General features: G+C 35.5%; 2 protein-coding genes across 2 annotated transcripts in view; one reads left to right on the forward strand and one right to left on the reverse strand.

Moving 5' to 3' along the window:
• LOC307194431 (macrophage mannose receptor 1-like) overlaps nt 1-23,089 on the reverse strand; it is a gene marked incomplete at its 3' end in the record, with an annotated part of 193,115 nt that overhangs the window by 62,967 nt on the left and 107,059 nt on the right. The window contains exons 11-15 of the mRNA XM_079937523.1: nt 14,478-14,570; nt 14,268-14,330; nt 12,673-12,824; nt 11,795-11,898; nt 10,880-10,980 (exon numbers count right to left, since the gene is read on the reverse strand). Coding sequence (XP_079793649.1) covers nt 10,880-10,980; nt 11,795-11,898; nt 12,673-12,824; nt 14,268-14,330; nt 14,478-14,570 — 513 coding nt within the window. The remainder of the gene's footprint in view (nt 1-10,879; nt 10,981-11,794; nt 11,899-12,672; nt 12,825-14,267; nt 14,331-14,477; nt 14,571-23,089) is intronic.
• The window catches only part of LOC307193913 (NKG2-A/NKG2-B type II integral membrane protein-like), a gene marked incomplete at its 3' end in the record, with an annotated part of 75,183 nt that overhangs the window by 11,409 nt on the left and 40,685 nt on the right, over nt 1-23,089 (forward strand). The window lies entirely within an intron of this gene.

The following is a 23,089-nucleotide window of genomic DNA, read 5'->3' on the forward strand; positions in this document are numbered from 1 at the left end:
AGTTGTAAATAGCATCTTTCTTTTTTTCCATGAATGTGGAGATTACTGCTGTGGCAGGAAGTGTAAGGTCAAATGGCAAATAAACAAGCAATCAAACAAAAATAACTAGGATGCTAATAGAAATTTGAAGTCCTCTAATTTGTAAGTCACGCATGTGATTCACTTGAGAGCAATTTTGAAAAGAGTTACTATTTACATGCTGTTTATTCTCAAATTCTAAGTTAATACCACAGGAGGAGAAAAGTTTTCAGTTTCATTATATCATATAGATGGATATTAAACAAACAATGAAGTTTTCTAGCATGGCCTAAGTGAATATAATGAAAATATTTCTTTGTGAAAGAAATGACATCTCAGTAGAATTGTTTATTTTTAGAATTACAGAAGGTTTCAACCGAGATGGGGCCAAGAAATTATTTATCCATTACAAGCTCAGGCAACTGTGTCAAGCAGTATCAGTTAGTTGCCAAGACGGTGATCTCTTCTCTTTCCCTCCCTGCTGAAGTTCAAGATTTATGAATTACCTGCCTCGTGTTCATTCTACTACAATGTACTAGTTGGCAGCATACGTTCCTTGCACAGTACGTAATACCCACTAAGTGTTCTGAATAAATATTTAGGTTCTGAATAAATATTTTTTCAAGTGTGTTTGCCGATTTTTCACTTTTTTATCACTCAGCATTTCAATTCTGCTTCAATATGCCCATGCATATCCAGACTCAGCTCTGTTTCTCCCTGTCCCATTTATTCACTTCATTGCTCATGTGAATTTTAGAATCTTTTTGTCATGTCTCTTATTAATCCAAACACATTTACAGAAAAGTCAAGACTACAAAAGTTTCCCTTGGTCATGGCCATACATCATATGCTTGTGTTTCTAGGCAACTGTCCAGTAAACATCCCTGACCACATCTACTTTTAGAGTCGCAGCTTGAAGTCAGTATCCTGCCCAGAGGACTGTTTCTCACCACAAAATTGCATTGTGCCTCACTACCTTCTCCCCTTATGGTACACAGGAAGAGCTTAATACAGGCTCAGTCATGTTAACCAGACTGTTATTTACTGGCCAAGAAGGCCTGTGGATTAGGCCGTGGTGGTTTTTCTCACTTAACGAATTTAGTTTCTGCCTAGTTTGTGGAAGTGGTGGCAGTTAGATGACTTGAACCCAGGCTGTTTGCAAAGCATTGTAAATTTCTAGATCCAGTAGTTTTAAAAGGTCAGATAAATATGTCCTTATGCAACCTATACATGTACTTTTGTACTCAAATTACTCTTTCTGCATAAATTCATTTTGTTGGTTTTATTCCATTTATTAGAAGGTATGTTTTCTGAAGGCAATGTCATGTCTTTCTGCAATTTCACATGTCACTGAAACATCACTACTCTTCAGCACATCCTCAATAAATGTTCCATGATGACAGATGCAAGGTGAATATATGCTTAGCATTGAGAAAGATTTTGGAATTTCTTTGTACATATTGTCTCTTTTTTTTTTTTTTTTTTTTGCGGTACGCGGGCCTCTCACTGATGTGGCCTCTCCCGTTGTGGAGCACAGGCTCCGGACGCGCAGGCTCAGCAGCCATGGCTCACGGGCCCAGCCGCTCCGCGGCATGTGGGATCTTCCCGGACCGGGGCACGAACCCGTGTTCCCTGCATCGGCAGGCGGACTCTCAACCACTGTGCCACCAGGGAAGCCCTATATTGTCTCTTTATACAAGTAAGTTTTTGTAACCTCTCCCCTGCCTTTTAAGTTTTTTAACTCACCATCCTAACGCAGAATATATCTCTTTAAGAATCCTTAAAGAAGGATGTTAACTAGATGTTGTGGTGATCATTTTTCAGTATATACAAATATCGAATCATTATGTCATATATTTAAAACTAATATAATGTTATATGCCAATCACGCCTCAATTAATTAATTAAAAACACTTTGCCCCCCCGCCACGTCAAAGAAAAAGAATCCTTTCCTCACTCCATCAATTGATGTAGCAGGGCTTTACATATGACACCATAGCTCTCCGTGCTCAGCTGTATCTATTTCCAGAAACTGTACCTGTAGGTATGTTTTGTGACTTTCCCACAGGACTCTAAGTTCTTATTTGAACTAAATGAAATAGTAGAATATTCAGATGTTCTGTTTCTTCCCTATTGCTATCTCTTTTTCTTGGTCTTTTATTTAAGAGACACATAATATCAGTTAAATATAAAGCCACTAGGGCTTCCCTGGTGGCGCAGTGGTTGGGAGTCCGCCTGCCGATGTAGGGGACACGGGTTCGTCCCCCAGTCCGGGAAGATCCCACATGCCGCGGAGCAGCTGGGCCCGTGAGCCATGGCCGCTGAGCCTGCGCGTCTGGAGCCTGTGCTTCGCAACGGGAGAGGCCACAACAGTGAGAGGCCCGCGTACCGCAAAAAAAAAAACAAAAAAAAAAAAACCACTAACATAAAAAATAGCTCTTCAACTAAGTGTGATTTAGATTTCCCCATAAAAAGCCCACATTCATTTCCTTTTATAAACCAAATATTTTTTTAAAATGTGGTTGTAAATGTCAGCCTACATTTCATATATAGAGAACTAATTTTACTCTAAAATAGTCAATGGAAAATGTGGATTAGCTGAAAAGAATTTTGCTCAAAGACTGTCAGAAGATAACATTATTCTTTTTTCCTTCAACTTGTTTCATATTCACTTATCTTGTTTATTCTTGAACTTGTTTCACACTTTCTTGTCCATTTTTCTATCACCTACACTAAAATGTAAACTCCATGATGGCAAGAAATTTTGCCTAGATTGTTTAACATTTTCAAGGCTTAGAAAAGCACCCAGCAAATAGTTGTCACTAAAAAACCTATGTTGAATAGAATTGTTTATTGTACAAGTTGAAACATATCAACAAATTTGCTTTCCTTATTTCCTTAGTATATTTTTAAGAATTTTGACTTTGATATCTTACTTTTCCTTAAAATTTTATGATGTTTTGTTATCTTACTTTATCTCAATGTTTTGAATAAATGAAAATAAATAAAATATATACCGAATCAATCTTATAAATTGATATCAACTCTCATATATTTACTTATTTTTTTAATGCACACCAGGGTTGTGATTTAAGTTCCTAATTCTTCTGCATATGATGTATATACAGTAGGGATTCAAGTGTGTGTTTTTATATTGGCATAAAAAATTTCACAGCAGTAATTATTTAATAGTATCTCATTTCCTACTTTATCTGCAATGCTACCTCATCTGTTTTTTCATCTATTCACATGGCTTTTCATTGTCTGTATCTTTTCTCTTTCAATTTATCGGATTTGTCTACGTTCTCATGTCACTTTGTTGTAATGGACATAGCTTTAGCAAAGGTCTTAAAAATTAGTAGGACAAGTCCCTCACCATTTTTTCTTCTTCAATAGTGATACGTCTACTCTTGGATTTTGCATTAATGAACATAGGATAACCTGGGATATTAATTGGAATTAAATTGAATCTCTAAAATATTTTAGGATTAATTGACATCGTTATTAGATTCAGTGGTCCTATCAAAATTTAGTTGTTTTTGAAAATATTTCTATAAAACTATACAATAAGTTCAATATAGATCTTGTCTATTCCTGTTAGATTTACTCATAAGTACCTTACAGTGTTTCTGGTGTGGTTGTTAAGTTAATTATTTCTGTTTATTATTGAACTTTAATAGTATTTGCAAATTAATGTTACATTCAGTTATACTAATATTATTTCTATTAACTGGTCATTAAATTATATTTTTATGTTCTATGTGGATAAATATATCATCAGAAAAAAATTTTTTTAAGTCCTTTTCTTTTTAATTTCCTATGGTGGTCTTAGATGTGCTGGAGAATCTCCTCAATGATATTGAAAAGAAGTGGTATTATTATCATTTTGTCTTAATGATTTTCTAAAAAGCTACTAATACCTCAAGGTTAAGAATGATGTTTATACAGATTCTGATATACATGCTAAAGATTGTTTTTATCATGAAAAGCTGTTGAATTATAATAAATATGCATTCCATCTGGGTATATTCATCTTTTATTTCTTTAATCTACTGTTTGGAGCAAATTTCATTTAACAATTTTTCTTCCAAAATAAAATTATTATTACAAGGCTGAAATAAACTCAATTTGGTCATCTATAGACTAGACAGTTTTATGTACTGTTTGATTTGGTTTGGTACTGTTTTAGGATTTTGTGACAATTTTCACAGTAAGATTGACTTTTCCTTTTCCTGTTAACACATTCTCATCTAATTTGGACATCAACACAACTCTAGTCGTAGTGAAAAAAAATAGCAACAATTCCTTTCTCCCCTATAGTTTAGGAAAGTTTTTATGTTTTAATTATTTCTTCCTTGAAAGTTTATTATTTCTCTCCTGTAAAAATATTTGGCTTGGGTTTCCCTGGTGGCGCGGTGGTTGAGAGTCCGCCTGCCGATGCAGGGGACGTGGGTTCGTGCCCCGGTCCGGGAGGATCGCACGTGCCGCGGAGCGGCTGGGTCCGTGAGCGTGCGCGGCCAGAGCCTGTGCTCCGCAACGGGTGAGGCCACGGCAGTGAGGGGCCTGCGTACCGCAAAAAAAAAAAAAAAAAAAAATTGGCTTTTGTGTTATCCCTATAGGAAGATTTTAAATAATGTATTGATTTCATAAAAATTATTATAGCTTTATCAAACTTTGCAGAATTGACCTTTACCTATGTTAAATTATCTCACACATATTGTACATAGTAAATAGTTACAGTGTCTATGTAATTGTTCTATTGACTAAAAATTATTGCTTGATAATTCTCTTATTGACTGAATAGGTTGTGGATTTACTGGTTGAAGTTCTGTTTTCAGCAGCGCATGTTCAGTGAAAGTTCATATGAATGACTCCTTCTTAAGCTGTTTCCCTTTAGAGTCGTTTTTTGGTTTTCTTTTTCAAATTGCCCCATCTAATTTATAATAATAATAAAGATAATGATTGTTACTATTCTGTAGAATATAACATTATAAAGAAGCACCAATACTTATTTTTAAATAAACTTTTTATCTTAGAATAGTCTTAAATTTACAGAAAAAGTGCAAAAGTAGTACAGAGTGTTCCCATACACCCAGTGTCCAGTTTCTCTTATTATTAACAGCTTACATTAGCATGGTGCATTTTTCACAATGAATGAACTGATATATTATTATTAATGAACATACTTTACTTGTATTTCTTTAGTTTTTACCTAATATCCATTTTCTCTTCCATTATGCCATCCAGGATACCATGCTACTTTTAGTCATTCAGTCTATTTAAACTCCTTTTGGCTGTCATCATTTCTTAATATAACAAAAATTATAAATAGCTAAAAATGAGAGCATTAAGACATTAGTTGATTATGTTACTATTCTGGTAAGGGATTTGGAGCTATTGTTCTGAGCAATAAAGAGAGAGTAATATAATGAGTGGTGTACACAAGGAAGAAGGAGAAAAGAGCCCTATTTAGGAGCAGAGGTAGATCTGAGAGACTCACATACATCATAACTGAAATAATATTGGTCACAAGTTGATAATTATTTAAATTAGGCATATGATGATTCATCATGGAATTTTTATCTTGTATACGCTTATATTTTCATTATTAAAAGGTCATATAAATACACACATATGCATATATACATATGTATGCATATACATGTACCTATGTAGTATATATATGAAAGCTATCTCTCTGTTGTTTCAGCTTATATGATACAGCATACTTAATTCCACTCAAACTTATAAAAGCCTATGCACAAAATGATTAAGAAGTTTAATTTTTTCTCTATTTTTTCCACAAAGTACTTATAACCATATTTTATTACAAATTTTTCACTTTTGAAAAAAATTCAGAAAGAAATTATGTGATCCCACCATTTGTTTCTTAAAACTCTGGTGACTTCTTATCACTGAATTCACCATTTTTAAGTCCTAAAGTGATGTTAGGACCTAACATTTATTCCACCAAAAAGGGAAATTTTCTGTGTCGTGAGACGTGGAAGCACTGTGGTTTGTGCTATGCTTTTTCAACAGAAAGGTGAGATTAGAATAACACTTGTCATATCCTTCTCAGGGATCAGAATTGACTGGATATTGCTAGTATCAAATCTAAATCAGGAACTCAGGACATGTCTAACTTTTTCAGGAGGCTCTTATCCACAAGAATCAGGACCTTCCTTCTCTAATCAGGTGTGTGTCTGTGTGTGTTTGTGTGTGTGTTTCTAACAACTATTGTTCAATAAATAAGAAACTCTTGAGGTTTTAACCTCAAGAAAATTTCTAAAAATATATGCGCTATAAGGTAATTCTAATTGTTTCTTAAGTGTTTGAATTGACTTACTGAAGGCAATGAATACTTGTTACTTCTGAGGTATATTCTGCTCCACTTTATTTAATGATAGGTAAGTAGGATATACTTATTGAAGAATCAGAAGTTATGATATTACTATAAGATGTGACACACAACCTGACTTTCAAAATGAAACAAATTATTTTCATTGTTTCCAACTATCATGATCAAATGTAAAACAGTTTATATTTTTAAAAATCTAAGCACTATGCGCATTTATTAAACACCTTTTATTTTTTCCTGAGAGCTCTGCTAGGCAATGTTAAGATGTTACTATATTAACAAATGTGAGATTAGTTTTGTTAATGATGACAACGATAACTTGTAAATGATGACAACGATGTGGACAGAACTTTAATTAAAGCATACTAGAAAAACTCATTCAACAAAAATTCATATATCCGACCCAGACTTACCTTGCAAAGAAAGCAATTACCACCAATAAAGTTACCACCAAATAAAATAAGAATATAAATAAAAAACTGTGTGTGTTATCATTCACTATCAGTGATGAAAAGCATCTTTAAGTATCTTAGTGTAGGTGAACTAAAAACAGCTATTACATTTTTTAACATTTTGTTTTTTATTTTATAGCAAGAGAAAATTTAAAAGTAATTTTAGCTGGCTCTATATGAATTCTCATTTCCATTCTTTCCTTTTTCATGTCTGCATGGGTGAAATTTTTCTGTATTCTCACTTTTCTAATCTAAATATATCAACTCACCCCAAGGAGAGGAAACAGGAAAAAAATTCACATTTTTATTTTATTCAGTAATCCTTTGTAAAAAATGAAGAATTTGGATTCATCTGTGCGATAGATGGGCAGTCATAATTCTATGATGGGGTTGGTCCGAGATCCGTGGGCCCATCACAGCATGGGTACGTACTTTCCACATAAATGTAGTTTGGTCTTTCTGTACAATTTTAAGATACCCAGAATTTGATACAAGCATATAAGTCATAGAAAAGTAATTTACTATGATTCACTTATGTTCATTTTATATTATGGTCATGTTATATTTTAAATCCTGGCTTCAAAAACTTGAAAGATTTTTTCCTCCTTCATTTCAATAACTACCTAAAGGAATGTATGTCACAATTTGAGATAACAGCCTTAGTATTTGGAGTTAGAACTGGGTTTTAATCAAAATTTTACCAGTCTCTAGCTTTGAGATCTGGGACAATAACAGCCTCTATGGACTTACGTTTCCTTTTCTATTAAATAGAGGTATAAGACATGCCATATTTACCTTAGTGGATTTCTATGATATTCAACTCAAGTGACATAAATTTAAAAGTGCTTTTTTAACTAAAAATATTATAAATTACTCATAGCTGATAGGTTTATACTGAATAAGCAGTATGATTTTGGCCGCCTCTAAGATTTAATTTCTTCACCCATAAAATAATAATAAATATTTACCTAAATAATACATAAATAAGAAATAAAATAACACCCACATTTTCCACATACTTAATAATGAAGTTTAAATTAAATTACATATTGTATGTATAAACTAAAAAAAGTTTTAGTTTAATTTTAGGTGCAAAAGGTAATTCATATTCACATTTCATTTATAAAAGGCTCTTACATATTCAGTAGTGATTATTTCAAAAAGAAAAAAAATTATTTTTCACTCGTGTTGTTCAGAGGCGAGATTCTTTACTTGTCTTTTTCCTAAAATTTTAGAACCTACTATTTTATTCTTTGTAAGTCCTTCACTATAAAGAACTTTACTACATGATTTACATTATTGATACAAGATGCATTTCATTTTCTTTTACTTTTTAAAATACCCACACCAGGTTTTGTTACTATTCTTTGTCTTCCTCCCTCCCTCCCTCTCCCCCTTTTTTTCTGTCTTTCTCCGTTTCTTTCTTTGTTTCTTTTCTTCTTCTTGCAATTTGTGAAATTATTAACTTAGTAAACGTGGCTTTGTGAATTAAACACATGTCTAATGCCCTAGATCCCTGTCTTTTTCATGATAGTGTCTTTATTTTTATGTTATATTTCATTACACATTAAGAATTAACTTATTTTAGGGCTTTCCTGGTGGCACAGTGGTTGAGAGTCCGCCTGCCGAGGCAGGGGACACGGGTTCGTGCCCTGCTCCGGGAATATCCCACATGCCGCGGAGCAGCTGGGCCCGTGAGCCATGGCCGCTGAGCCTGCGCGTCCGGAGCCTGTGCTCTGCAACGGGAGAGGCCACAACAGTGAGAGGCCCGCGTACCGCAAAAAAAAAAAAAAAAAAAAAAATGTTGTTCCCATCCCAAGGACTACAAAGATATTTTCAGGATGAAGGAAAATAGAATGCAGGTAAGAGTGGCAGAAAAAAATAATAAAAATGAAATGGGTCAGATGCTCCTGGATTGACTGTGATTAGTATGATGGGGCCAGATGTGAGCAGGCCACTGCCATGGGGGACCAGTACTCTTCATTCAAATCAGCACTTTCCATCACAATGCCCTGAAAAGATATGGGAGCTTAAAAAAACATCTGAGCTATAATTGGGTGGCAACAGGAATTTTCTTCCCTCGATGGAGCCAATTTTGACATAGATTACTCTCTGAAATTAGACATCATCTGTCATATTTAACACCTTCCGTTCCCTCATTGTTCTTGCAGCATTGTAATAAATGTTCATGAGTTCTCAGGAAAAAAAAAAAAAAGGCTGATTGAACTCTGGACACTTCATAGTGTAATGATATGAAAGTAACAATTTGAACCTATACTTTAATGTGGCTAAATAAATACAGTTGAGATTCATCCTGGACAAAAATTATGAAAATAGACTATCCTTGGTTCATTACAGAGAAAACTACTCCAGGTAGGAAAAAACAAAGAAACACACAAAAAACTCAGAGGAAATTTTTGTGGGAAGAGGACAGATTGATGGGACAATTGGAACAGAAAAGTATTTATTTTCATTATAAGGTTGCCTATAATGTTCTTTTTAAATTCAATTAAACTATATTATTATGAAAATCACATGGACAGCAAAGGCAAAACACTTCAAATATCTAGAAAGTGCAATGCATGTTCACTTAGTCCAAGTTAAACATTTGAAAGATGTTATAGTCTATCCTGAATTTTGCATAGTATAACTTAAGTGCATTTTTCCTAAGTCAACCTGCATTCAAGAATGTGAAGAGTTCAAGCTGTAGTACTATTATATTTATATTTTGAGAAATAAAACATAAGAGGCTCTTTCCTCTTCCTGACTCTTTGTATTTTAAAAATCAACTTTGGGTTCTTAATTATTATTATTTAATTAAAATATAAAACTAGAGAGCAAATATAGATGTCAATACACAATTTTTAAGATGTAGATGCAACAATTACAAAAAGGGAATTGGCTTTTGATATCTGTGAGGTTGGGAAAATCTCTTCCAGGTCAGACGGGCATCAGAACTCATTGTGTTCCCACCCTTTCTTTTACCTATTTAGAAATCCTTCAATAAAATGAGCTAGCCCCTCCTCCACCCCCCCCAAAAAAAAGGGTAATTATTGGGTTGGCCCAAAAGTTCATTTGGGTTTTTCTGTAACATCTTACAGTATTTAGTTTTTGGTACATACTTTTAGGAAAAGGCTTTGGGGACTGGCTAGAGATTAAAATCTTCAATGTACATGTAAGAATGGCTTTTTTTTTACTGATGGATAAGCATAGGCAAGAAAGATAGGTGGAGTAAAGAAATAAGTATTATAAATTTATATGATCAGGGCTTAGATGCCCTTGCCTCTTGCAAAATATGAAAGCAATCACGTGAGACCATATATTTGGCCAGAGACTTCCAACTGTTCTGCAGAACTCTGTAGCATCAAGAGAAGACACACAAATGTGTTCCCCTCTGAGGCCAGGTGACACATATGAAGAAACTATTATATGGCACTTCCAGCTCTAAATTAGAACATATAGATGTATAGAAATCCAGAAAGAACTGAAAAGGAACACTAAAATTATTTTTACTTCCGTAAAAAGAGAGATGAGGATGGGACTTCTCAACTCAGTACGCCACACAAAGGACTGATACGATGTGATATATATTATTTGGCATGATTTAAGTTTTATTTAAATTTCTGCAGAGAGTTTCCAAGAATATATGCATAAACTATTCAATTCACTCTTTACCATATACATTAATATTCATGAAATTACTTGTCTGGACTATAATTTTAGGTGTAGGCACACATTTCATCCATTTTAAGACACACGGCAAAATTTAAAAATTATAACTATATATGATGATGGATGTTAATTAGACCTAGTGTCTAGTTATTGTTGTGTTGTATACTTGAAGCTAATGTAATATGTCAATTATATCTTGATAAAAAATTTAAACACATTTTCAAATACATGAAAATTATGATTGATAAGACACAATTTGAAACATTTTACAGATCCCAGAAGTAGGTAGTTAGTAATATATGTTACCATTCTAAGTATACTGAATCTTCATTGCACACCCCTTCTGCCCCAAGAGACATCTAAATAAGCTGTTGCTTACAGACATAACGATATTGACTCCCACAGTCTGTATCCAAAACTTCTCCGCTTGGGCCATATGTTATGCAGTTTTTTGGATTTAGAGGGTGAAAGGATGGAAATCTGTAATGAAGAATAATGTTTTAATATATTGGGAAAAGGAAATGAGAATGTTCAAGGATGATGTTTTTGTTAAATGATAGAACTACAGACATTTTAAAAGCATTTTAATGAGATATTACCACATTGAGACATTATCTTTTTTTCATTCAAGTCAGTTTTCACAATTTCAGAGTACAATGTTAGAAAAACTCGGCTATTGCATCAATAATCAATAGCAATGAAGTTGGGGATTTTTTTGTTTTTGCTGTTGTTTTTAATGGTTTTGGTATGTTATATACTTTACTTCTAAGATGCATCTGCTAATCTAGTCTAGGGAAAAAATCAGAGCATAAAACCTGTCATTGTATGCTACTGTAAATCCCATGTTTATGAATGAAAATGAGATTTGAAGATTACAAATACACAGAAAATAAGCCCAGAATGTTTGAAATATGGGATGATGCTGAGAATATTGGGCTCCACCAGAATAAGGAAAATAGTGGATATACTCTTTTCTCTGGATGGCTTTTGTGTATGTGAGAATCTGTATACGTACATACATATCCAAGTGCTTGTACCAAGGCAGGAAATAAAAGCATATATCAAAAGCTCTTTTAGAGTCACAAGTACACTAACTTCATCTCACTTGAGCATACACTTGGGTGTTGTGGTTGGGACTAAAATTGTTATTCTGTTGTATCAATTCTCTTTTCTGTATTCTCACGTCCTAAACAGGATATCTTACCTACAGTGTTCCTGGATGTTACGTTCTCTGATCAGATCTAAGGATAAACTCAAAAAGAACAGAAAAAGGTTTTGAGTGCCAGAAACTTACAGATCTTGGGAGACAGTAGAATTATCCTCCCGCAACCAGGCATGATGTTCTTCACTGTAAGAGAGTCCAATCCAGTAAGAATAGGAAATGAATTTCATAAAATGCTGTTTGGAAACAAAGACCAACATATTAATCTATTTTGAATCTACTCTAGGGATCAGGTACTTTTAAGAAAGTCAGTGACTTTTAAGAAAGTCAGATTCAGTTTTTCAATTATACAAACTAAAATCATTTTTAACTTTTAATTTAGGAGGTATAGTCAAGTCACATGCCTCATATTTCTCATTCATCAGGCCCATTCATTTATGGAGGAAAACGTACCACAAAATCTCACTTCTTGAAAGAATGAAAAACGTCATAAAGGGAATTAGAGCTTTCATGGAACACTTCCTTCACAGGGGATCAGCAATCAAATTTGATCCCAAACCAACAGTATCTTGAGGGATAAATCTTAGCACAGGTTCTGCATGGAGCTAGAGAAAATTTTCACTTTTTCTTAAGAGTTGGGTAATTGTTTTATAATATTCTTCATATTCATTCCAACAGTGATAACAAAAGCTATATAATTACAAAACAAATTATAAATTCAATTAATGAACTAAAAATTCAAAGTCCTTTGAATAAAAATAATGATCTATTATTTATTCTTTGAATTCTCTCTAAAAAGTTTCTTGTACTTTATCTGTCACATTCCTATAATGTAAATCTTTGAGAAATTTTGTGTAGATTGTTTGACTGTTTCAAAGTGTAGGAAATTAGTTCAAATATAACTGCCTATTTACTATCTGATTAAAGACTTGAATCAAAGTATTCAGCTTACTTAGATAATATTTTCCTAGGTCAAAAAAATTGTAGAAAAATCAGAATTAAATACATGCCAGTTCATTTCTGTCTTGTATCTGAAGTAGACTGGAATTCTGAGAAACACAAAAATTTCTACTGTCTTTCCATGTTTTTGATTCACTAGAAAGGAAGTAACAGCTGCATTGGTAGCCAATCCACTTTTCTCGGCAAGAACAGCTGCCAGATCCTAAGAGAAAAAACAAAACATGACTTGATGACATTGGCGATTCCGTTGTTTTCAGTGCTATTTACTCATTTGTTATTTAATGTTTTCTACAACTATTCTTTGAGAATTTACTGCGTACACCACAGTTCAGGGGATATTACTCTGAACGACTCAGACATGACCCTTCTTCCTCATGAAGATTATATTCTAGAGATAGAGACAGAATTATACAAATTTCAGTCATTTATGAATTATATTTAATGATAATTTGTGTAAGTATACACAAGAAATTCAGTATGTAAAAATACTGTGTAGCAGAGTATAGGATGGGGGGCGGTTAGAAGAACCTCTTTTGAGGAAGTGACCCGAAGTTGATCTCTGCTGTGTAATTAAAAGTGAACTAGATAAAAGAGATATTTAAAGGAGGAAAGCATTTTAGCATATTTCCTGAGTCAGAAAATAATTCTGGATATTTTATTTCAAAATGAAGTTAATAAAGCACTTAGCTTGAAGTCTGACCGTCCAGTTTACTAGTGATAGTGTCTTCAACATTTACCATCCTCAGTGATAAAAGTCATATTATGTGGTAGGCACTCAAATCTTTGTCAAATGAGTGGTGCTGAGATTGTAGAGTTGAGTGGTGGCTACCAGGGGCTGGGATGTTGGGGAAATGGGGAGCTGTTGGTCAAAAGGTACGAGCTTCCATTTAGAAGATGATTAAGTTTTAGGGATCTACTGTGCATCATTATAACTAGAGTTAACAGTACTGTATTATATACTTGGGAGAGTTGCTACAAGAGAGCTTCTTAAACATTCTCACCACAAAAAGACATGATAGTTGTGTGACATGATGGAGGTGTTAGTTAATGCTATGGTGGCAATAATATTGTAATAAGTGAATCATTGTACACTTTAAACTTCCACGATGTCATATGTCAATTATATCTCAATAAAGTTGGAAAAACGCTGAGGGAAAAAAGATATGAATGAAGTGCTATATGAACACAGAAGATGATGAGACATCATTTAGGAAAAGATATGTTTAAAAATATCTTTGAGCTGACGTTCACTGGTTAAGTAGAGTTTAGAATTGCAGAAATCTCTGTGCTTCTTTCTGAGTTATGGAAGAAGCGGAGGTACAGGTAAAGAGGTATCAAAGTATGTGTTATGAAACACAAGGAGGCACTTAGGATCAGCTACAATATTTACTGTAATTTGCTTTTGTTACTTAAACATGAGCAGTCACATAGGAAAAATAGGTCACTTCCGGCTAATATTTTCCTTATTACTTAATATATAAATGACACACATTCAATGTAATTTAATAAACTAAGTTAGCAATAAAATGAGACTATCCTATAATTTCTATTACTAAGCATAATATCCCTTCATGCTTCTGTGTGAGAAAAACAAGAATATTTCATTCTCTAACAGCACTAAAGTTTTCCAAAGTATGGAACCCACCTTCCTGGAGATCTGTGGAGGGTCCTGGAGAGAATGTCGGCTGAACATTTTGTTCAGTAAATGCTGTAAGAAGTAATTAGAAATTTACTTCATCAGACACAGATTTATGAAATAACAAAATATTACACATTAGCAAAATGAAACCTTTATTGTAAGACAGTTTCATCACAATTTTGATCTTTTTATATAGTCTTGATTAGAAAAACTTACAATTTTTCAACAAAACTCCCAAAGCAGCCACCAACAAAAGGCACATTACTCCTAAGACCCCAGAAATCAGCCTCCATGGAGTGGTCTGAAAAGCTATAAAGAAAGAGAGATAGGGTAAAGATTTAAAGAACAAACACAGGAGCTGAAGTTCTTAAAAGCAGAAACCAGTGAGAGAATCCAAAAAGTTCCTTGGTTTAATAACCCCATAATTTTGTCAATGAAATGTTGGAAAATGAAGACATTCCATTTAGAACTCCACCCAATACCAAAAATTTTATATGATGTACTTTATTCTTCAGTGAGATTAGCCATACCTTTTCCTCTTTATCAGCTCTATCTTATCAAACTGTACTTACCACTTATTTTTAAATTTGACAAAGAAGCTTAGAGATCTGTAGTAAAAAGAGATCAACAGGCACCAAGTTCGGTCTTGTGGGCTGATATAACAAACTCTTAGTTTTGTAACAGCAACAAAAAAATCACAAGATAGAGAATCTGATTCCCATTAGGTAGCTGAGAAAATGTAGGATCCATTAATAATGTTATTTTCTCAAGGAATCAGAGCTATTAAGTACCCAAGTCAGAAATCAAATGAAAGTTTGTCTAGACCCAGAGTCTTTCATTGAAATGACATGTATTCCATCATTGTTACAATAATATTAATACTACTTGGGAGTGTGTCCTTCTGCTAATCTCAGTGTATTCGCTACTCTGAGAAATGTCAGGCTGCTCATAGCTTTGTAGAGGCTGTACTGTGAAGAGAAGACATGGTGTGATGAGAGGTTCCCCAACCAATGTAGCGCTAATAACTTGGGAACCTGAGTTCATTTCACAGTACATTGAATTATGATATGTAAAAAACCACTTTTTTACAGGAACCATTTTTTACATGTATTACGTCTTCTCATACCAAAAATTACTTGATCACAGGCATTTCCCCTAAAATAATTTAGCATCAGGAGATTCTGCATTAACATTAGAGTACTCCCAAAGGGTGTCGTCATTCACAACAGTTCAATGTGTCAAACTGTTAATCTGGGTGGTTTGGGGGATGTCACAACACAAATGGTAAATTAAAAAAAAAACACTTTTAAACATTTTGTTGATAATATTTAACATTCTCTATATATTTTCATGCTAGAATTATGTTGTTTATATTTTTCCTGGTAAATTCAGATGCCAATCAGAATTTAGAGCTATCCCTGTCAGAATCCACTCTTTAAACCTGTTGGAAAAATCTTCACAAAATCATTTCTAAGTTACAGAATGAAGAATCAGAAAAATGAAATTAAAGTAGAAAGTACAGATACATGGGGAGCCTAAAAATGTATACTTTTGTCCTACAGCGTTGCCTCAAATTAGCCATACCCACAAGATACTTTTCCTGGTTATTTTAATTTTTTCATTTTATGACTTGGGCTGCACATACCTGCCATATGAAATGTTGTTCCAGTGTTCATGCAGGAAAGGCACGATGGCTGCTTGTTCAAGAACTGGGTTAGATCACGGAGCTGAGCTGTAGGCTAAGGAACCTGAAAGTTGTGTATGAAGAAATTTTTTCAAAAAGAAAACTTGTGTATTCAAGTGTGCGTGCATCATCTGCTGATGAGACACAGATGTGTAGTATGAACAAGAAGCAGTAAAATCACTATCTTCTAAAATGTTTCTGGAACCACAATACAGGAAATTCTCACTGAACTTGTGCAATGCACACCCTTTGACTATCACAAAAGAAGGTGACGGAAGTTTTTTTCATGTTTAATGGTAAATTTACTTGGTATAATAAAATTCCACACATAAGTTTCCTTTTTCTAAAATATTTATTTATTTACTTTTTATTTTTTATTTTTTTATTTTTTTACATCTTTTTTTTTAACATCTTTATTGGAGTATAATTGCTTTACAATGGTGTGTTAGTTTCTGCTTTATAACAAAGTGAATCAGTTATACATATACATATGTTCCCATATCTCTTCCCTCTTGCGTCTCCCTCCCTCCCACCCTCCATATCCCACCCCTCCAGGCGGTCACAAAGCACTGACCTGATATCCTTGTGCTATGCGGCTGTTTCCCACTAGCTATCTACCTTACGTTTGTTAGTGTATATATGTCCATGCCTCTCTCTCGCTTTGTCACAGCTTACCCTTCCCCCTCCCCATATCCTCAAGTCCATTCTCTAGTAGGTCTGTGTCTTTATTCCTGTCTTATCCCTAGGTTCTTCATGACATTTTTTTTTCTTAAATTCCATATATATGTGTTAGCATACGGTATTTGTCTTTCTCTTTCTGACTTACTTCACTCTGTATGACAGACTCTAGGTCTATCCACCTCATTACAAATAGCTCAGTTTCATATCTTTTTATAGCTGAGTAATATTCCATTGTATATATGTGCCACATCTTCTTTATCCATTCATCCGATGACGGACACTTAGGTTGTTTCCATCTCTGGGCTATTGTAAATAGAGCTGCAATGAACATTTTGGTACATGACTCTTTTTGAATTATGGTTTTCTCAGGGTATATGCCCAGTAGTGGGATTGCTGGGTCATATGGTAGTTCTATTTGTAGTTCTTTAAGGAACCTCCATACTGTTCTCCACAGTAGCTGTATCAATTTACATTCCCACCAACAGTGCAAGAGGGTTCCCTTTTCTCCACACCCTCTCCAGCATTTATTGTTTCTAGATTTTTTGATGATGGCCATTCTGACTGGTGTGAGATGATATCTCATTGTAGTTTTGATTTGCATTTCTCTACTGATTAATGATGTTGAGCATTCTTTCATGTGTTTGTTGGCAGTCTGTATATCTTCTTTGGAGAAATGTCTATTTAGGTCTTGTGCCCATTTTTGGATTGGATTGTTTGGTTTTTTGTTATTGAGCTGCATGAGCTGCTTGTAAATTTTGGAGATTAATCCTTTGTCAGTTGCTTCATTTGCAAATATTTTCTCCCATTCTGAGGGTTGTGTTTTGGTCTTGTTTATGGTTTCCTTGCTGTGCAAAAGCTTTGAAGTTTCATTAGGTCCCATTTGTTTATTTTTGTTTTTATTTCCATTTCTCTAGGAGGTGGGTCAAAAAGGACGTTGCTGTGATTTATGTCATAGAGTGTTCTGCCGATGTTTTCCTCTACCAGTTTGATAGTTTCTGGCCTTACATTTAGGTCTTTAATCCATTTTGAGCTTATTTTTGTGTATGGTGTTAGGGAGTGATCTAATCTCATACTTCGACATGTACCTGTCCAGTTTTCCCAGCACCACTTATTGAAGAGGCTGTCCTTTCTCCACTGTACATTCCTGCCTCCTTTATCAAAGATAAGGTGACCATATGTGCATGGGTTTATATCTGGGCTTTCTATCCTGTTCCATTGATCTGTCTTTCTGTTTTTGTGCCAGTACCATACTGTCTTGATTACTGTAGCTTTGTAGTATAGTCTGAAGTCAGGGAGCCTGATTCCTCCAGCTCCGTTTTTCATTCTCAAGATTTCTTCCTGATTCAGTCTTGGCAGGTTGTGCATTTCTAAGAATTTGTCCATTTCTTTGAAGTTGTCCATTTTATTGGCATACAGTTGCTTATAGTAACCTCTCATGATCTTTTGTATTTCTGCAGTGTCACTTGTTACTTCTCCTTTTTCATTTGTAATTCTATTGATTTGAGTCTTTTTCCTTTTTTTGTTTATGAGTCTGGCTAATGGTTTATCAATTTTGTTTATCTTCTCAAAGAACCAGCTTTTAGTTTTATTGATCTTTGCTATCGTTTCCTTCATTTCTTTTTCATTTATTTCTGATCTGATGTTTATGATTTCTTTCCTTCTGCTAACTTTGGGTTTTTTTTTGTTCTTCTTCCTCTAATTGCTTTAGGTGCAAGGTTAGGTTGTTTATTCGAGATGTTTCCTGTTTCTTAAGGTAGGATTGTATTGCTATAAACTTCCCTCTTAGAACTGCTTTTGCTGCATCCCATAGATTTTGGGTCATCGTGTCTCCATTGTCATTTGTTTCTAGGTATTCTTTTATTTCCTCTTTGATTTCTTCAGTGATCACTTTGTTATTAAGTAGTGTATCGTTTAGCCTCCATGTGTTTGTAGTTTTTACAGATCTTTTCCTGTAATTGATATCTAGTCTCATAGTGTTGTGGTTGGAAAAGATACTTGAAACAACTTCGATTTTCTTAAATTTACCAAGGCTTGACTTGTGACCCAAAATATGATCTATCCTGGAGAATGTTCCATGAGCATTTGAGAAAAATGTGTATTCTGTTGTTTTTGGATGGAATGTCCTATAAATATCAATTAAGTCCATCTTGTTTAATGTATCATTTAAAGCTTTTGTTTCCTTATTTATTTGCATTTTGAATGATCTGTCTATTGGTGACAGTGGGGTGTTAACGTCCCCTACTATGCATGTGTTACTGTCGATTTCCCCTTTTATGGCTGTTAGTATTTGCCTTATGTGTTGAGGTGCTCCTATGTTGGGTACATAAATATTTACAATTGTTATATATTCTTCTTGGATCGATCCCTTGATCATTATGTAGTGTACTTCTTTGTCTCTTCTAATAGTCTTTATTTTAAAGTCTATTTTGTCTGATATGAGAATTGCTACTCCAGCTTTCTTTTGGTTTCCATTTGCATGAAATATCTTTTTCCATCCCCTTACTTTCAGTCTGTATGTGTCTCTAGGTCTGAAGTGGGTCTATTGTAGACAGCAAATATATGGGTCTTGTTTTGTATCCATTCAGCTAATCTGTGTCTTTTGGTGGGAGCATTTAGTCCATTTACATTTAAGGTAATTATCGATATGTATGTTCCTATTCCCATTTTCTTGATTGTTTTGGGTTCGGTATTGTAGGTCTTTTCCTTCTCTTGTGCTTCTTGCCTAGAGAAGTTCCTTTAGCAGTTGTCGTAAAGATGGTTTGGTGGTGCTGAACTCTCTCAGCTTTTGCTTGTCTGTAAAGATTTTAATTTCTCCATCAGATCTGAATGAGATCCTTGCTGGGTAGAGTAATCTTGGTTGCAGGTTTTTCTCCTTCATCACTTTAAATATGTCCTGCCACTCCCTTCTGGCTTGCAGAGTTTCTGCTGAAAGATTAGCTGTTAACCTTATGGGGATTCCCTTGTGTGTTATTTGTTGTTTTTCCCTTGCTGCTTTTAATGTTTTCTTTGTATTTAATTTTTGACAGTTTGATTAATATGTGTCTTGGCATATTTCTCCTTGGATTTATCTTGTGTGGGACTCTCTGTGCTTCCTGGACTTGATTAACTAGTTCCCTTCCCATATTAGGGAAGTTTTCAACTATAATCTCTTCAAATATTTACACAGCCCCTTTCTTTTTCTCTTCTTCTTCTGGAACCCCTATAATTCGAATGTTGGTGCATTTAATGTTGTCCCGGAGGTCTCTGAGACTGTCCTCAGTTCTTTTCATTCTTTTTTCTTTATTCTGCTCTGCAGTAGTTATTTCCACTATTTTATCTTCCAGTTCACTTATCCGTTCTTCTGCCTCAGTTGTTCTGCTACTGATCCCATCTAGAGTATTTTTAATTTCATTTATTGTGTTGTTCATCATTGTTTGTTCCATCTTTAGTTCTTCTAGGTCCTTGTTAAATATTTCTTGCAATTTGACCATTCTATTTCCAAGATTTTGCTTCATCTTTACTATCATTATCCTGAATTCTTTTTCAGGTAGACTGCCTATTTCCTGTTCATTTGTTAGGTCTGGTGGGCTTTTATCTTGCTCCTTCTGCTGTGTGTTTTTCTGTCTTCTCATTTTGCTTATCTTACTGTGTTTGGGGTCTCCTTTTTGCAGGCTGCAGGCTCGTAGTTCCCGTTGTTTTTGGTGTCTGTCCCCAGTGTCTAAGGTTGGTTCAGTGGGTTGTGTAGGCTTCCTGGTGGAGGGGACTAGTGCCTGTGCTCTGGTGGATGAGGCTGGATCTTGTCTTTCTGGTGGGCAGGTCCACGTCTGGTGGTGTGTTTTGGGGTGTCTGTGGACTTATTATGATTTTAGGCAGCCTCTCTGCTAATGGGTGGTGTTGTGTTCCTGTCTTGCTAGTTGTTTGGCATAGGATGTCCAGCACTGTAGCTTGCTGGTCGTTGAGTGAAGCTGGGTGCTTGTGTTGAGATGGAGATCTCTGGGAGATTTTTGCCGTTTGATATTATGTGGAGCTGGGAGGCCTCTTGTGGACCAGTGTCCTGAAGTTGGCTCTCCCACCTCAGAGGCACAGCACTGACTCCTGGCTGCAGCACCAAGAGCCTTTCATCCACACGGCTCAGAATAAAAGGGAAAAAAAGTAGAAAGAAAGAATTAGTAGAAGTAGAAAGAAAGAAAGAAAGGGAGGGAGGGAGGAAGGAAGGAGGGAAGGAAGGAAAAAAAGAAAGAAGATAAAGTAAAATAAAATAAAGTAAGATAAAATATAATAAAATTATTAAAATAAAAAATAATTATTAAGAAAAAAAAGAAAAAAAACAAAAAAACAACGGACGGATAGAACCCTAGGACAAATGGTGGAAGCAAAGCTATACAGCATACATCTTGCTCTCAAAGTCCACCTCCTCAATTTGGGATGATTCGTTGTGTATTCATGTATTCCACAGACATCAAGTTGATTGTGGAGCTTTAATCTGCTGCTTCTGCAGCTGCTGGGAGAGATTTCCCTTTCTCTTCTTTGTTCTCACAGCTCCCGGGGACTCAGTTTTGGATTTGGCCCCACCTCTGCATGTAGGTCGCCTGAGGGCGTCTGTTCTTTGCTCAGACAGGACGGGGTTAAAGGAGCCGCTGATTCGAGGGCTCTGGCTCACTCGGGCGGTGGGGGGGGGTGGTGGGGGTGGGTGCATGGAGGGCGGGGCGAGCCAGCGGCGGCAGAGGTCACCGTGACGTTGCACCAGCCGGAAGGGGTGTGTGGAGAGTAACCTGTGCTCGCACACAGGCTTCCTGGTGGCGGCAGCAGCAGCCTTAGTGTCTCCCGCCCGTCTCTGGGGTCCGTGCTTTTAGCCGCGACTCGCGCCCGTCTCTGGAGCTGCTTTAAGCAGCGCTCTTAATCCCCTCTCCTCGCGTACCAGGAAACAAAGAGGCAAGAAAAAGTCTCTTGACTCTTCGGCAGCTCCAGACTTTCCCGCACTCCCTCCCGGCCAGCCGTGGCGCACTAACCCCCTGCAGGCTGTGTTCACGCCGCCAACCCCAGTCCTCTCCCAGCGCTCCGACCGAAGCCCGAGCCTCAGCTCCCAGCCCCGCCCGCCCCGGCGGGTGAGCAGACAAGCCTCTCGGCCTGGCGAGTGCTGGTCGGCACTGATCCTCTGTGCGGGAATCTCCCCGCTTTGCCCTCCGCACCCCTGTTGCTGTGCTCTCCTCCGCGGCCCCGAAGCTCCCCGCCTCCACCACCCGAGGTCTCCGCCCGCGAAGGGGCTTCCTAGTGTGTGGAAACTTTTCCTCCTTCACAGTTCCCTCCCAGAGGTGCAGGTACCGTCCCTATCCTTTTGTCTCTGTTTATTCTTTTTTCTTTTGCCCTACCCAGGTACGTGGGGGGTTTCTTGCCTTTTGGGAGGTCTGAGGTCTTCTGCCACTGTTCAGTAGGTGTTCTGTAGGAGTTGTTCCACGTGTAGATGTATTTCTGGTGTATCTGTGGGGAAGAAGGTGATCTCAGCGTCTTACTCTTCCGCCATCTTCCCGGAAGCCCCTACAAAATTTATTTTTAAATTTATTCTTCAAGTCACTGAGTATTACTTTTGTTTATTTCCTTCTCTCAAGAAGTTAAAAATGTATGTAACTTTTTAACACTACTTTCAACAATTAACTCAGAATGTGTTAAATGATAGTTTAGGAAAAAATAATTTTTGTAAAATTATGTTACATGCTCATTTTGTAAACAATGTTGTGGAGTATGAACCCAGCTATCCCTTGAACTTTTTTGTTTCTTTCTCTTGGAATTTTTCTGTCGTTTTATTTTCCAACTATTTAGGCTCTTTTTTGAAATAACCCATCATTTTCACATTATTTTGAAATGTTGGATCAGTAGATGTTTTTATTATTTGGTTTTGATATTTACATACTGACAAATTATTTTCCAGAAGGGAAAGATTTAGATTAACCAAAAGTCCGTGTAAATGAATGCCTGTTTTCCTGCACTTTGTCCAACTCTGTGTGGTTGCATTTGGCTTATAAATATTTACTGATTCTGTAGGTGAAAATGTATATCATTAATATAGTAGTTTGTATTTCTTTGGTTAGTGATGAAATAAAAGTCTTTTAGTGTGATTATTATTGATAAAAATCTTTACATTAGCAAGAAAATGATGTTTCTATCATTTAACCTAACTCTCTTTCTTGTCTGTGTGTGACTAGAAAGTTATAACTATTTACTTATACTTTCTTTCAGTCGTTTATCAGTTTTATCATCTCATGGTTTACATTTAACATTTTAGTTTATCTGAAATTTGTTCAATTATATGTTGTGAAATTAGAGATCTAAGTCTATGTAATGCTTCAATTTGAACCAATATTCCACCTGATTCTATCGCTTTTAACATTTTCTAGATCAGCTTATTCAATTATTTATTTTCAAAAACAATAGTCATTTTTCTTCCTTTTCTGGTACAAAAAATAGTTTAATTGTTCTAAATATTTAA

Source organism: Stenella coeruleoalba, assembly GCF_951394435.1.
Source record: "Stenella coeruleoalba genome assembly, chromosome: 11".
Classification (NCBI taxonomy): domain Eukaryota; kingdom Metazoa; phylum Chordata; class Mammalia; order Artiodactyla; family Delphinidae; genus Stenella; species Stenella coeruleoalba.